This window comes from Chrysemys picta, chromosome 6, assembly GCF_011386835.1.
Source record: "Chrysemys picta bellii isolate R12L10 chromosome 6, ASM1138683v2, whole genome shotgun sequence".
NCBI lineage: Eukaryota > Metazoa > Chordata > Testudines > Emydidae > Chrysemys > Chrysemys picta.
In genome coordinates this window covers 92,786,819-92,801,896 of record NC_088796.1, presented here as the reverse complement: position 1 = coordinate 92,801,896, position 15,078 = coordinate 92,786,819, and the positions used below count along the sequence as shown (strand labels likewise).

At 43.2% G+C, this 15,078-nt stretch overlaps 1 protein-coding gene across 21 annotated transcripts in view; it reads left to right on the top strand.

The window, feature by feature from the left end:
* The window catches only part of SMARCA2 (SWI/SNF related, matrix associated, actin dependent regulator of chromatin, subfamily a, member 2), a 176,926-nt gene that overhangs the window by 103,258 nt on the left and 58,590 nt on the right, over positions 1-15,078 (top strand). For all 21 annotated transcript variants that reach the window (XM_005296768.5, XM_005296771.5, XM_005296765.5 and 18 more), the window contains one exon: positions 4,765-4,842. In XM_005296768.5, coding sequence (XP_005296825.1) covers positions 4,765-4,842 — 78 coding nt within the window. The remainder of the gene's footprint in view (positions 1-4,764; positions 4,843-15,078) is intronic.

The window sequence follows — 15,078 nt, the reverse complement described above, 5'->3', positions numbered from 1 at the left end:
GCTTCAATACAGCTATGACAATTTATACCAGCTGAGCATCTGCCTCAGGGACTATTTTTTTGCAAACTTACCTTCACATGTTCTTTTTGTTTTGTTTTGTTCTAAATTATTCTTCCTTTTCTGTAAAGAAGTTCTGCTTGGTTCTGATTTTATTAATAATCACTTTGACCAGGGAACCTGCAGCTGTTAGGCATTAGAACTAAAAGAGTGAGGTACACACCAGCTGCCCGGTCCCTCAGGGTTAAGAGTCTGGCACATAAACAGAAATCTTAGACAAATGCAGTTAGCGTGCATAGACACTGTAAAATGTGTCAGCAAGCTTCATGGAAGCTTTAGAAAAAGAACTGAATGAGAAGTAGTTACCTGAGTCAATAATGAAGATACGTACTTGTTTTAATTGAATGAATAGTTCAGATCAATAATAAAGAAGATAGAGTGGGGAGCAGAACAGTAAATTGTCTTTCCCTGTATTAACATAATTAAGAAGGAAAATGATAATCTGATGTAACAAAGTATAGTCTGGCCCCTGTAAAGAATAAGAGGGTCAGGACTAATCCATCCTATTCCATGACATGGCCCCTGTAAGGAATGGGTGTTAAGGGAGCAATAGACAAGCTGTTGAATGGTGGCTAGGTGGTGATCAGGGAGCTACCTCCTGGACATGATAAAACCCCAGCTGTTAGTTGACTCTGGGGGAGAGAGAAGAGCGGCTTCAGGAGAGCTGGAACCTGCGTACTGTGGGCTGGGGAAGCTGGCTTGAAACATTGTACAGCCCCAGAAGGGAGGGCTGTGGAATATCTTAATGAGGGAGGAGGGTTTGGGACCCAGAGGCCAAAGGAAGCTGTATATTTATAAAGTCTCAGTGAATGGGACCCTAGGAAGGGAAATACTAGTTTAAACGCTTTTGGCTTTGAACAAGTAATTTGGGAAAAGCAGGAGGAGACTGAGGTTGGCATGCCTGCAGGGCTATGCTATGCTATGAGAAGACATGCTCTCTGGATGCTGTCCTGCCACACTGTTACTGTAATATCTGGAAAATGTACAGGGAATGGATGTTTTAATAAGAGCGCAAACTACAGTCCAATACTTAACAGTAGTGGTTGTGTAAGTACTTAGAACAGTGGTTTTCAACCTGTGGTCAGCGGACCCCTGGGGGTCTGCAGACTGTCTCTAAGGTGTCTGTGAAAGGTGACTTTTATGAAAATAAAGTTTCAGATCCCAGAAAAGACATTCCATTTTTCTAATCAATCAAAAGTATGTGAATACCCCCACCTACAGGTCAAAACCCAGAAGTGTTGTCATTACCATAGAAGCCCACAGTTTAGTGCTCTTTCTCATGCTGCGTCAAACACTATGCGAAGCATGCGCAACATTTATAATTAAATTCTGTCGAGTCAGTTTTCAGTCTAAGTCTTCTATGGTAGCGGCTGTGGACCACAGGTTGAATTTCCAAAGGGTCTGCACCTTCAGCTGAAATTTCTTTAGGGGTCCACAAATGAAAAAAGATTGAAAAACAATGATTTAGAAAATAACATTTGGGTAGGACATCGACTTTAACTGTTTCTCCTTTTAGTCTGGTACTGAATGTTTCCTTATGAGTACAAATCTCAGACCCCTCCCCAAAGTCAATACCGTGGCATAACGAATTGGCATACGTCATAACAAGTGTTAAACTTCCTGCATTTCTCAGCCAGTGTGTAATAATCTTTTAAAAATATTGATCTTAACTGTATTTAATCAAATTTTCACAAGAACCATTCCCAAAATGCTACCATAAAAATATATTGAGTGAACATAAGGTTGTATCATTAAACACTCAAAAGTCGGGAAATGCTGAAGTTTATGTACACAACTTAAACTCTGCCACTTGTGCATATTCACTTAAGTACAGACCTGAATTATATGATCACACACTGTTTCTCAAAATTTACTACATATATTCATACAACAACTTCCATGGTCTGAAATATATTAAACTCAGTGGCACTCCTCCCATGCATAAAATTACACACAGTGTTGGCAAGACTGGGGCCTAGCTGAGATGTAGTCTGGGAATTCCTAGAAACAGGTCATTGAAAATCTTATCCTTGGAAAACTTCCACCAAAATGTAGCATATGTTGTTTAAGTACCATTTACTGTATACTTCTCTTATAAATCACTTTCATGGATTCCCTTTCTGTCATACACAGAATCTACTTGAACCATCTTGTAGTTCTGTATATCTGTGGACGTTGGGGGGGAGAGGGAAGAGGGAGGACTACAATAAAATTAAACAAAACTTTGAGAAATAGTATGTCATTGTAGAATTCAAAACTATTGTAACGTATACACATGGAAGCAGAGTTAAGGTTTGTCTTTGATCGATCCTGAGTTTTTGAGTGCTTAATTATGCAACTTTATAGTTCTCTTAACGTAGGGCTTTGTTTGTGTGTATGGTTGGATTTTTTGTTTTGTGATTTTTTTTTTTCCCAACTCTCAAACCTTCTTCTCTCCTCCTTCCTCCGCCACCCAAATTGCTCAGACTTTCCACTAACAGTTCCCTTTGTGCAGAGAATAAGCGTGGAGAACTGACCAAAAGATGAAAGTTTTGGAAAGTTATGAGTGATTGAAACTGAGATGAGAATGAAAGCTACTGGGCAACATGCACTGCACTGGTCACCATATCTCCCATTGTAACTACCTGGAAACATTTAATTAAAAAAAGACAGTCTATTTCCTATTTCAGCTGAGACTACCCAAAAAAAAAGAGAAAAGACTTCTATAGATGATAGTTAACACCAGAACCGTTTTGTCTTGCAGATATGGATTTCAAGACGTAATAAAATGCAAATATCGAGCAATTTCTTAATGTATATGAGTGACCTAATTCATATTCCCAGAGCTAAGCACACTTAGCATCTATATGTGGGATCCTTTCTCAGTTGCAGCAGTAGCACTGTGCTCCATGTGTGTGGTAATTTTCTATTAATGGTATTCCTAAATTTACCGCCACAACTATTTTGTATTTTAATTGCCCCTTCACTTCTGTGGTCCTATTCAGTACAGTGTAGGGCTCACATCACTGTTGATTTAAAGAAGATCAATTTGAGGGATGTGGATATATTATGGAAGAAGGGATGCATTTATTGCATCTTAATGCTTCCTTGCTTATGGAGGCAGTTTCCATGGGCAGTGGTGCTTTTAGGTTCCTATTTTGTGCCTAGAACAGGGGTTGTCAACCTTCGGCATGCGGCCCAACACGGTAATCCGCTGGCAGGCCATGAGACATTTTGTTTACGTTGACCATCTGCAGGCACGCGCCCCGCCCCCACACACACAGCTCCCAGTGTCTGAAGTTCACCGTTCCTGGCCAGTGGGAGCTGCAGGAAGTGTCTTAAAGCTGTTTAAGGTCACAGATCAGAATCAAACAGTATTTCATAGCTTCATTTTCCAATCTGTGACATTGTAGGCGAAACTAACGTTCAATACAAGTGTATTTATCTGTGCTAGTGTCCTTGTTCTGGATGTTGCAGATGGAAACTGTGACTGGAAGGGTTGTTGCTAAATGCACAATTTTTGATAGCAATGCCATTGGATTAAATACTGGCATTTCCAAGGTCCGTGAAGGAAATTGGACCTGCTTCCTGTTGAAGGAACTATGCAGTTGTTACCAGCTCAGCCATGAAAGTGCATAAGGTGTAAACATAGAGTTTTATATTTTTAAACATACCACTTTTGAAAGCCACCATGTTGAAAGCTCTTGAGAATGACGCCCTTTCTTTGGAGAACAGGTATAGCAGGGGCAATGCAAGCTTTGTTCACAGTGCTCTGCGAATGTTCTTCCGGTTTGACTCTGAGGAGCCATCTTCATCTGTAAGAGGGTAGTTTGGGCTCCAAGCCTGTTCAGTCTGCGGCCTCTCCTCTGAGAGTGCTATTAAGGTTGCCGGTTCTGATGTGGAGACTTGTCAGCCAGTAAGTGGACTTAGAACACCAACACCTTTCACAACAATAAATATATTTAGAGAGAGAAGTGAGCACTGAAGAGCCTGATCATGCTGAAAGTGAGTGTTGTGACTGTACAGAAGTAGAACATGTTGAATGGAATACTAGATTCTAGATTTTACCAGTGAACAGTGTTTAGGGTTTTTTTTGTTTGTTTGTTTGTTTTTGGTGTGTGTGTGTGTGTGTGTGTGTGTGTGTGTATGTATGTTTCTATAAAGGAACTTCTTTGTCAAGTATCAGAAGGCAAAACTTTAAGTTAGAACTTGTGATGGAGCATTGGATTAAAGAAATAAAGCTTGGCCAGTTCCTTTTTCTGTGATTAGCAATACTGTTGTGTTAGGATTCTCCTCCTTCAACCTTGCTAAGGCAGCAAAGAGCATGGGAGAGTAGTGGCATCTCTGGGGAGTCCATGAAGAGAATATTGTACATTAGCAAAAGGGAAATATGTACATTAACTGAAAAAATGAACTGATAAAAAGCTGTGCTTGTGACCCAGGAAAACCACAAACCAAAATTTCCTGGTTGCACGTTTGCTCATTTCTTCATACTACACTTATGAAGATGGTAATAAGTCCCACTTGCGTCTTTGATGAAGTCAAGCCTCTGTTTCCTCAGAGTAGCCTATCAGCTAGAGGCTTTCAGTTTTAGTTTTAATTTGAGTGTTTCCCATGTGTCATCCTTGGGGAGAAGGAAGGTCACGGCAGCACTGACCTAGTAAGAACGGATGCGTCAGAGCTTCCACTGCTTTGCATGTCCATAAATCTTTTTCTCTCTGTCACTAGGAAGAAGATGAAGTTCCTGATGACGAGACTCTGAATCAGATGATTGCGCGACGTGAAGAGGAATTTGATCTCTTCATGGTAAGGGAACTCTGACAATAAGTAGTACAGCTTCTTCCGTAGTCCTTTCCTGTTAACACTTGGTTGCTAGAGCTGCTACTCTCTTGGGATTCAAACTATAGAATGGTATTGAGAGAGAGGGAGGAGCATTTACTTATTTTGCTTCCTATTTGAAAGAGAATGTAATCTCCATTGAAAAGGGAGCAGCTTCACTGGATGACTAAAAAGGGGTAAGTCCTGAAGAGTGGTAAGGTGAAGTAGTGTCCATTGCATTCTAACTCACACTATAGGGGAAAGAGGATTCAGAGTTGCCTTGGAAGAATTCAGACAGTGCATATCAGCTGGTCACGATTTCTGGCTCTGATTTTTTGACACTATTCATTTTTAAATGGCTCTACTCTACTGGGTTTCTGCTAGGGGCAAATACAGTAGTTTAACCAGTGGTATGTTAGGAGCTTATGGTGGTGCTCTTTGCTTCTGTAATTGGTTGGGGTTGCCACAGGGTGATGTCAAGGGTCCAGTTTGCCTTGTCTGCACTGAGAAAGTTTAGCAATTCTTTAAACAGGACTAGATAATACAGAGGTACAAATGCCAGCATCTGGTCTACATTAGCACTTCCATCATTGTTAGTAGCAGGGAAGCTGTGCTGCTGGGAGAATTGCTAAGAAGTCTGCCTAAGCACAGCTATTGGATTTTCCATTTTGTGAGCATCCAAGGCAGGGATTGCTGAAGGGAGCCTCCACACCTTCACACAGAAGGGCCTGTCACAATCCCAGACCCTGTGTTCATGCAGCCCCTGGAGCACACACCCAAAAGGGGGAAGTGTGGAGGTGGAATCATTGCATTCTGCCCCTCCTGTATTGGGGGAGCGAGCAGGTCACTGCATTTTCTAAGATGTTGACAGACAGAAAGACACATATCCAGAAAGCTGGGAGGGACTGTAGTAGCTTGAGAGACAATCCCTGGGGTAGTACAGCTGCACACCACATCTTGCTCAGGGATGTGCCTTAAAGCACTGTACACAAGTGTGAATTGTCACTTGTACCAAACTTCAGATGGCAGAGGCAACATTTCCCCCATGTGGCAATGTCATATTGCTATTCAACTGCCAGCCCAGCCCTGCTATGCTCTACTGAACGTTGCCGGAGAAGCATTTAAGACTTGAAAGAAGTGATATATGTGAGAATCGGTCTGTTCAGGAGTTCTCTATCATTTAAACATTCCCACAATAGGAGTCAGGTGTGAAGAGTTTGGCAGGCCAGGAACCAAGAGGAGAATGTTTGATTTGCCAGCACTGCTAGTCAAGTGTATAGTGACATACCATGGTAGTAAACTAAATGGCTCCTTCACGCTCTCCATCACAGATACACATTTTTGTATACCTGGTGCAATTTCCTGCTGCTCCTGTTGTGTTCAAGCTGAGTAGTTGACTTTACAAGATATATGGTATCTATGCCCTATCCATGCCAGTAGCCTCCATGGAATGTGTGGGATGCTCCCTCAGTTGCTCCCTCAGTTCCACTCCTCGTCTCGCTTGAAACTGAGATCACCGACCAGGTCTGTGGCAGTGACTGTCAATTTGGCACTGGCCCAGGCACCGGTGAGCCTTTACCTCGTGGAGCCACCAGAGTCATTCCATACAAGTCCATCAGTCCTGGAGCATGATCCGGCTCTGGTGGAGTTAACCACTTAATCTTTGTTCCCAGACGATTCAGTAGGATAAGGACTCTAAACAAATGGACCTGATGGGCAGGAAGATTTATACTTCTTTTTCCTTGCAAAGACGGATAGCTAACCAGCAGGCATTGCTGTCCAAGTATGACTTTGTGAACTGGCCAGCTATCTCTAAATTTGTAGACCAGCTGCCCAAAACACCGAGAGAGGAATTTGGGGCATTTGTCACCAAAGGCTGCATGGTGGCTAAGACTTCACTGCAGTCCATGCTGGATGTCGCAGATACTTTGGCCAGAGTAATGGCCTTGGCAGTGACCATGAGAAGGGCTTCCTGGCTGTAAAATTCAGGCATTGCTCCCAACGTGCAGCAGGCCATTGAGGATTTGCCTTTCAGTGGCCAAGCACTGTTGTGGGAAAGATGGACAAGAGACTGCATTCCGTAAGGACTCAGACACTACCCTACAGTCCTGTACATGCTAGTGGTGCAGAAGCGCCACTATGGTGGTTAACAGCGGCAGCAGCAGTATCAGCCACAGCACATATTTGAGCAGCCTTTCCCTCCCTGAGATAATGCGACTACCCCAGAATAGAGCATAGATTCTCTAGGACAGGGGTTCTCAAACTGTGGGTCGGGACCCTGCTTTTCTGGGTAGTCACATTATCTCGGGGCGGGAGAGGTTGCTCAAATATGTGCTGCAGACAATATTGCTGCTGCTGCCGCCACTGTTGACCACTGTAGTGGCACCTCTGCACCACCAGAATGTACAATAGCCAGGGCTATTGTTAGACTTGCCGGGGCCGAACCCCAAACCCTACCACCTGGGGCCGAAGCCAAGCCAAGGGCTTCAGCCCTGGGCTGCAGGGCTCAGGTTACAGGCCCCCTGCTGGGGCTGAAGCCCTGGGCTTCAGGTTTGTCCTCCCAACCCCAGCTTGGAGTGGTGAAGCTTGAGCTTTGACTTTGGCACCTCCACCTAGGGTGGTGGTGCTCAGGCAGGCTCAGGCTTCGGTCCCACCTCCTGGGGTCGCAAAAATAGTAATTTTTGTTGTCAGAAGGGGGTTGTGGTGCAATGACGTTTGAGAACCACTGCTCTAGGACAAGACAGTCAGGTCCTGGGTTTGGACAGTCCACACACCCTCCCAGCACCCATTTTGACTCGCTGGTCCAGAGCAGTATTCCAGTCACTGCTACTTTCTCCCCGTCTACTCTATTTGGGCACAGGCTGGCCTGCTTTCACAATGCTTGGGGCTCATTCACCACCGACAGCTGGGTCCTAAGCAGCATCAGATCAGGCTGTGCTATCCAGTTCCTCTCCCCTCAGTCTTCCTCCCCATTCCTTTTCAGGGACCCCTCTCATAAGATACTGCTCCGGGCGCAAGTTTCTCTCTACTGGCTTAGGGAGCGCTGGAGGAGGTTCCACCAGAACACCAGGTTTACTTCTTCTATTCCTGGTAATTTCAGGTGTCCAAATTCAAAGGAAGAGTAAGACCCATCTCGACCTTTGCGGCCTTAACAAATATCAGATACATGAGGTTCTGAGTGGTGATTCTATTGACTGTTCTCCCTGTGTTGTCCATGAAGGACTGCTTTGCTGCTCTGGACCTCCAGGACGCCTACTTTCATGTGGCAATTTTGCCGGACCACAGAAAATTCTTTTGATTCATTATAGCGGAGTGCCATTTTCAGTATACGGTGCTTCCATTGGTCCTCTCTTCTGCCCCTTGGGTTTTTACCAAATGCATGGTCATTGTGATGATCCGGCTCTGGCGGAGTTAACCACTTCATCTTTTGTTCCCAGACGATTCAGTAGTGCCTGCCTCTTCCTCCCCTTTGGTACTGGAGGATTATTTAATAGACTCTGTAAGTTCAAGAGCATTTCGGCCAACCAACTGTTTTCAGGCGATTCTCCACCTTAGCTTCAGTGTGCAGTCTCAGCCTTCCACAGCAGTTCGGATATGCCTATGGCTCTTGGTCCATATGTCCTCTTGCACACAGTATGGTCCAGTTTGCAAGGCTGCATCTTTGCCCACTCCAAATGTGGCTCAGGATAGTTTACTGTACGACTGTTCATGCCTTGGACAGATTGGTCTATCTTCCTCAACTGGTCCTGGACTCCCTGCAGTGGTGGATATGTCCAGAGCACCTTTTGCCAGGGTGTTCCCTTCATCCGGCACTTACCTAACAGGTCTGTTGACACTGATGCTTCTGGGGAGCAAACCGGGGGTTGCTGATAGTTCGAGGTGTGTGATCGGAGCAAGAGTCTTCACTGCATATCAACATGCTGGAGCATCGGGCCATCTACAATGCATACCACACTTTTCTGGACCATATTAGTGGTTCATACACTTACTGACAATACCTCTATGATGTATTATGTGAACAAGCCATGGGGAGCATGCCCCAGGATGCTCTGCCATGACACAATTAGTTTGTGTCAGTCCTGCATTGAGGAGAGTATCACTCCTATAGCTGACCACTTGCCTATAGTCCAGAATCATCTCGCGGACCATCTCGGCAGAAATTTTTCCCTGGGTCACGTGTGGTCTCTGAAGACAATCACCCTCCAGGTCATCTTCATAGCTTGGGGCATGCCAACGGTCAATCTGTTTGCTACAAGGGACAACAGGAAAGGTCACCTGTTCTGTTCTCGACGTGGCCTCAGTCTGATGCTTTCCATTTCAGTTGGCATTCAGCTCTTGTGTATGCTTTTCCCCCGATCCTGATCATCCCACGGGTCATCCTCAAGCTGAAAGCAGATTGGGCTAAATTCAGTCTCATTGCCCCAGCATGGCCAAGGCCTGTGCTGGTTCTCTGACCTTCTCACACTGTCAGTTCAGCTTCCCATACCCCTTTTCTCCATCCTGACCATCTCACAGAGAATCACAGTGAAGCTGCTTCATGGCTAAATGAGGAGGAAGAGGGTGTTCAGTGGCTGTTCAACAGATCCTACTCAACAGTAGAAAGGCCTTTACCAGAATGGCCTATTCAGCGAAATGGAAGCAGTTTTCGGTGTGGTCATTGGCCAGTGGAATTCAACCGACGCTAACTAACGCTGGCCTCAATCTAGGACATCCTGGAGTATCTGGTGCACCTTTGGTCGTCAGGACTTGTACTTTTAGCTCATTGACAGTGATTTTGACGTTTCATCCCCCATTCATGGAAGATAAGTCTTCTCCAGGGCCATGCTAGCAAGATTCTTAGAAGGGCTTCTTTTTCTCCATCCTCCCTTCTGACAGCTGGTTCCTCTGTGGGACCATAACTCAGTTCTAGCAGCTTTGATGGGACCTCCGTGTGAGCCCCTGGTATCTTGTCCCTTTCCCTTTTGTGTCAGAAAACTGTGTTCCTGGTAGCAATAATATTCACAAAAGGACTGTACGAGTCGCAAATTCTGATGGCAAGAGCCTCCCTATGCACAATTCTCTGTTTCTTGCTTCGCCTAAACTGCTTGTGTCATATGCAGATTGCACAAAGGGTCAAGCAATCTCTTCAAAGATAACATCCTGTATGACGACTGCATATGAAATAGCTTCAGCTACACCTGCTCAGTGGGTGTGTCACAATGGGGTATATCCTGTCAGGGTGATGGTCCTTGGATTAGGGGCAGTATGGCCTAACGGGTGGCGGGGCCTAGCGGCCAGAGCCTGTAGGACTGCCCTTCCACACAAGGTGGTGGGGCCTAGAAGCCAGGAAGAGGGTGGGTTGGCAGCTGGGATAGGGAGACCAAGCCCCTCCCAGCTCCACTGAGTCCCAGCCCAGGGCCCTGTCAGCGGTGAGAGTTTTCTCCATTGGGTCAGTGGGGATCTGTCTGAAACATGCTGACCCAGTTCTCGGTTCCACAACCGGACCACTGTCTGGTCCCCAGGAGCTACTTCCTACCTGCTCCGTAATCTGTAGGTCTCTGTTCCTCCAGGGCAGTTGGCAGGTTAAGATCCTGAGGACTCCTTGTCCTCATGGCTTCTGTAGGTAACCTGGTATTTGCCTGGGTCTTGACACATCTGTCCTCTGCAATCTGGGGCTTCAGCAGCTCCCAAGTAGGAGCTTGCAACAGGCAGGCTCTCTCCTCAGCAGTCAGCCCAGGCCGAGCTGGGCTGCTCCGTTTTATACTGTGGTTCCAATTGGAGCATGCCCAGCAAGGGTGGGGGGCATGGCTTCCTCAGCCCACGGTAAGGGGTTAACCCCTTCCTGTCCAGTGCAGGGCCAGTATAACCCCTCATAGGGTGCTAGCTCATTCCACGAGAGTGCAAGCAACATTGATAGCATTCCTCAGTGACTTTTCAATATTGGACACTTGCAGAGCTGCTGTGTAGTCATCCATCCATACATTTATGAACCGTTATGCCATTACTGCATCTTCCAGAGTTACCTAAGTGGACTCACAAGTGTCCACTGAGGAATGCTATTGACGTTGCTTGCATATAAAATTTAGTTTTATTAAACCAAACAAGCCCTTAATACAGTATATGACCTACTGTGCCATAAAAGCTTGACCTCAAAAGTTGAATGTTTTCCCCCATATTCTTTCTTTATGTAGAAAAGCAGCCTTCTATTCAAAGTTTTTGCTAGAGGCTCATGGATTCAGCATTTTTTTTATTTAAATGTTTTAAGAGGTTATAATAAGTTTAGATCAACAAATTATGCATTAAATTCAGATTTCAGTTAAAGTTCATTTTTAAAAAGAAAAACTTATAATTAAAATTTATTATAATTTAAATAACAAAACCAAAAATGTGATTTCAGTAATAAAAATCAGATTCTCTTTTTCAAAAATGCATCAATTTTTATCTGCTGTGAAGGAAAGTAAGGAGCTGACACTAAGTGTTAGAAGTCTGGAAGTGAAGTTAACACATCCTTCAAAACCCAAGAAGTTAAGGCAAGCGTTAGTGGACAGGAAATGCTTAATTGTTAATAAAGTAACCTATTATAGGCAGACACATTGAAATGCAGTTCTAGTCTGAAAAGTTATGCTCATATTACCATTGGGGATGAGGGTTCCATGTTTGCTTTCTCAGTAATTTTAATATTAGGTATACTCTGTTAACAAGGAAAAAGTTGTTTGTTTTCTGTCTGACAGCCCTGTATACTCAGCCTTGAGATCTCAGTCAAGTTGGGAAGAAGAAGGTTTTCTTCTCATGTATCATCACCAGTAATAAAGATTCTGCTTTCACTGATGCCTGTACAATCCTGTTCCCTTCAATGGGGTTGCACAATGGAATTTAACAAACTGCTATATTGATACATAAGAAGGAATAGAATTTAACTGCCAGTCTTAGCTGAGCTACGAGGAGTAAAAGGTAGTAATGTATTTTAGTCATGAAGGTGAGCAGACTGAATAGAGATGGGAGCTGACCGATTTAGCAAGAAGGCACCATTTGTACACTCCATTTTCAGATTATAATTGTTCCTTGGCCTAATCCTCATATGCATCTGAAGAGCATACAAAACCATCCAGGAAAGGATGTGCAAAAGTGGCTTTTGCTTTCCTGATTAGGGCTAATTGTGTGCCAGGCCAGCCTTCCGGCATAACTCAGAGAAACCTGAAGGGGCTGATATGGCAGCTAGTGATCAGTGAGATGTAAAGAAGCTGCAGCCACATTACTTTCCTGGCCATACCTCTTACGCTGGCAGTGGTGCACAGGGTCATAGAAGCTACTTAGCAAACCAAATGAGCTCCCTGCATTGCTGTGATTCTCTCATAATCAGTTACACAACAATACATCTGTGCCCAGCCACATTGCATCCCACTGTCAGGCCTTTATGTTGAAAATATTCTTTGTACTGGTATTAAGTAAGAATATAGCCAAGTTTACAGCCAACTCATTAGCACCAGAAAACAAGATATTTGTGTCTGAGATATTCTTACCTTACCTTACCTTATTCATAAATACTTCTTCGTAGTATACTATCACTATAGCAAGTCTTATAAACATTTCTGTATGCTGCAATAATCAATGGAATGCCTCTCCTCCTTTTTATCCCATAATTCTATCCTTTTAGAATCTTTTCAACTCCTTATTCCACACACTGGTAGCACTGCCTGCCCAAAGGCTCAGGACATGAATTCCAAACAGACCCACCTGTTGGGTCTTTGAGATTTACTATAAGCCTCCACACTCCACCTGGATCTCCCGAGTCAGTAGCAGGAAGCACTTCCCATTTCTAGGCCAAGAAGTATTGCATTTAATCCTCCTTCAGTGTTCAGCGTAAAGATTTATAGGCAGATTTCAAGGCAAATGCTTGCTTTGTGTTTGAAAGGTAGTAATAAATTGAAATTCTTTCTTGCTTTTGGGTGCTTACTTATAATTCTGTCACACACAGGTATTTAAAGGACTTGTACGTACAAATAAAAAGAAATCCCAGCATTTTGTCAGGTTTTTTTCAGACATGGCATTAGATATTAAAGAAATTGCCTAGGGCAGCGATTCTTACACTGGAGTTTATGGCCAGCAAGGCGTCAGCCGGAAATTTTTTTATTTAAAAAATAATAATAATAATAATGCCAAAGTCTTGTTGCTTTTGTGTGTGTACCATTTCAATAAATAAATGTATACACGCATGCAGTACTCATTGGAGTTCTGTCCAGCCTTTAAGACAGGTGTCAGTGAAACTAAATGACTGGATCTCTGCATTCTCTACATTTCAGTTTCAGGTTACTATCAATAAGCTCTTGTCTAGTGTCACCTTCAGTTATTTCCAGCTATTTAATATTCAAAATAACTCTTTTATTCCCTGCCCTCATGCCCCTCCCTTCCACCCACCCACTACAACTACTCCTAAATCTGATCAAAACCTACCTTGAATTTAGGGAGGAGATACAACACAGAGGGAATGGAAGTTTTCTACTTAAACTGGAGTAACTCGGGCCCCAGCAAGTGCTTTCAAGCACATCTGGCCCCTAACTCAGCAATGATAGAATTATGTGTTTTCCTTCCCTTTTCCCAGGCACCCAGTGGCGTGATATCACTGGATGCGTAGTGATAGTTAACAATTGTGAATATTGTGGACAATCTCTAACCCTCATCTATTATTGACTTTTCTTGTCACTTGCTGCAAGTGATAGCAACCTTATTTTCTCATTGCACCACTAGCAAGAATAGAAAAAATCAGCAGTGAAAATTAGCTGTGTCATTGAAATGTTTATTAGTGTGTTGCAACAAATCTTTAACTTTTCCTGCCTTACTTGATAAACAAAATAAGGGAAAATATAAACTTGTTTCTAGTTAAAGTATAATATAAATAAAGCCATGTCTAGTGCTACTTTTTAACTTAAGTAAGGACTCCTAATCTAAAATCATCCTTTGAAATAGGATCCTAGGACCCAAAAAGTTTGAGCTGATACTTTATTTGTGCTATTTTAATTAATTTTCCTTCTCAAAACCAAAATGGCAGTATATTATTTATCCTTATGCTAAAAATAGGTAGTTGTAAGCTCCAGATGAGAGCCCATCCCCCTTGTTGCTCCTTTTTAGGACCAACACAGTCGTAATATAGAAGGAATAGGCTGCCTGTTTCATAGGTCAGTAATATAGGGTGTTTTTGAAGCTGACGGTTTTAGGCCCTGATCATTCAAACAAGTATATGCTCAACTTTTACTTACCTGGATGTGTTTGCAGCATAGGGGCCTTAGTCACTAGGTTAGTTTCAGGCATAATCAAGGTTGCTGTGGGTGCATGTGTATAACCTCTGTATAGTACCAGAGTTACAGTGACACAAGATAAAACAATTAATGGTTCTATCTGTCTGTCATTGACGTATAGGAAGATTTGATTGTAGGTGTCCCAGTAATACAAGGGCTTTTATGAATAGCTTTGGGGGAACAGAATCCCCACTTGCAATCTTTTGTAGTCAGGCTCAAGGCGAGTGTCTTAACTTTTTTCCTCTCACATTTTCCCTCAGAAAAGAAGCATAATTAATATGCATTTTAACGTAGCCTTTCAATCCATGTCTTGCAAATAGCAAATCAAGCACTTCTACAAGGGTAAAAAGTTAATTATTTAAAGGATGCTGAGCTATGCAACTTATGGGAATAGTGTACTTTACTAATCCTTGCTACTAAGTAATCAAAACAGGCCTGTTGAGGCCTTTTCTCTGATTATAGCTGTACAGTCTTTGCCAGACCTGTCAACAGTTGAAACCTGTGCTAGGTTGCCAGTTAGTTAATACAGAAATTGCCATATTTAAAAAGGGGAATACAAAAGTCTGTGTAATGTAGAGTTCTATTTAAAATGCATGCAATGTAAGGAGGTTCAAGATGGCAACTTGATCACTTGTGCTTTGGTTATCCCAGAGGGGTGAAAGGATGATGATCTTCAATTTGCACTAGATATAGTACAGTGCGTAGCCACAACAGAGGTAAGAATAGATTGTTTGTGAGTAAAAAGACTTGTAACAAGTCAGTGACCACAGCTGTAGCAGCTTTCCGTGTTACAGTACCTTGGCGTTTTTAACTTTTTCTTATAGTTTTTTTCAAAATATGAAGTCCAAAAATTTTGCAACCACCTAATGGTCAATTACTTAGTTAATGGGAATTGGGAATCCAAATCCTGTATGCAGCTTTGAATAATCTCAGCAGTGTACTCCATTTTATG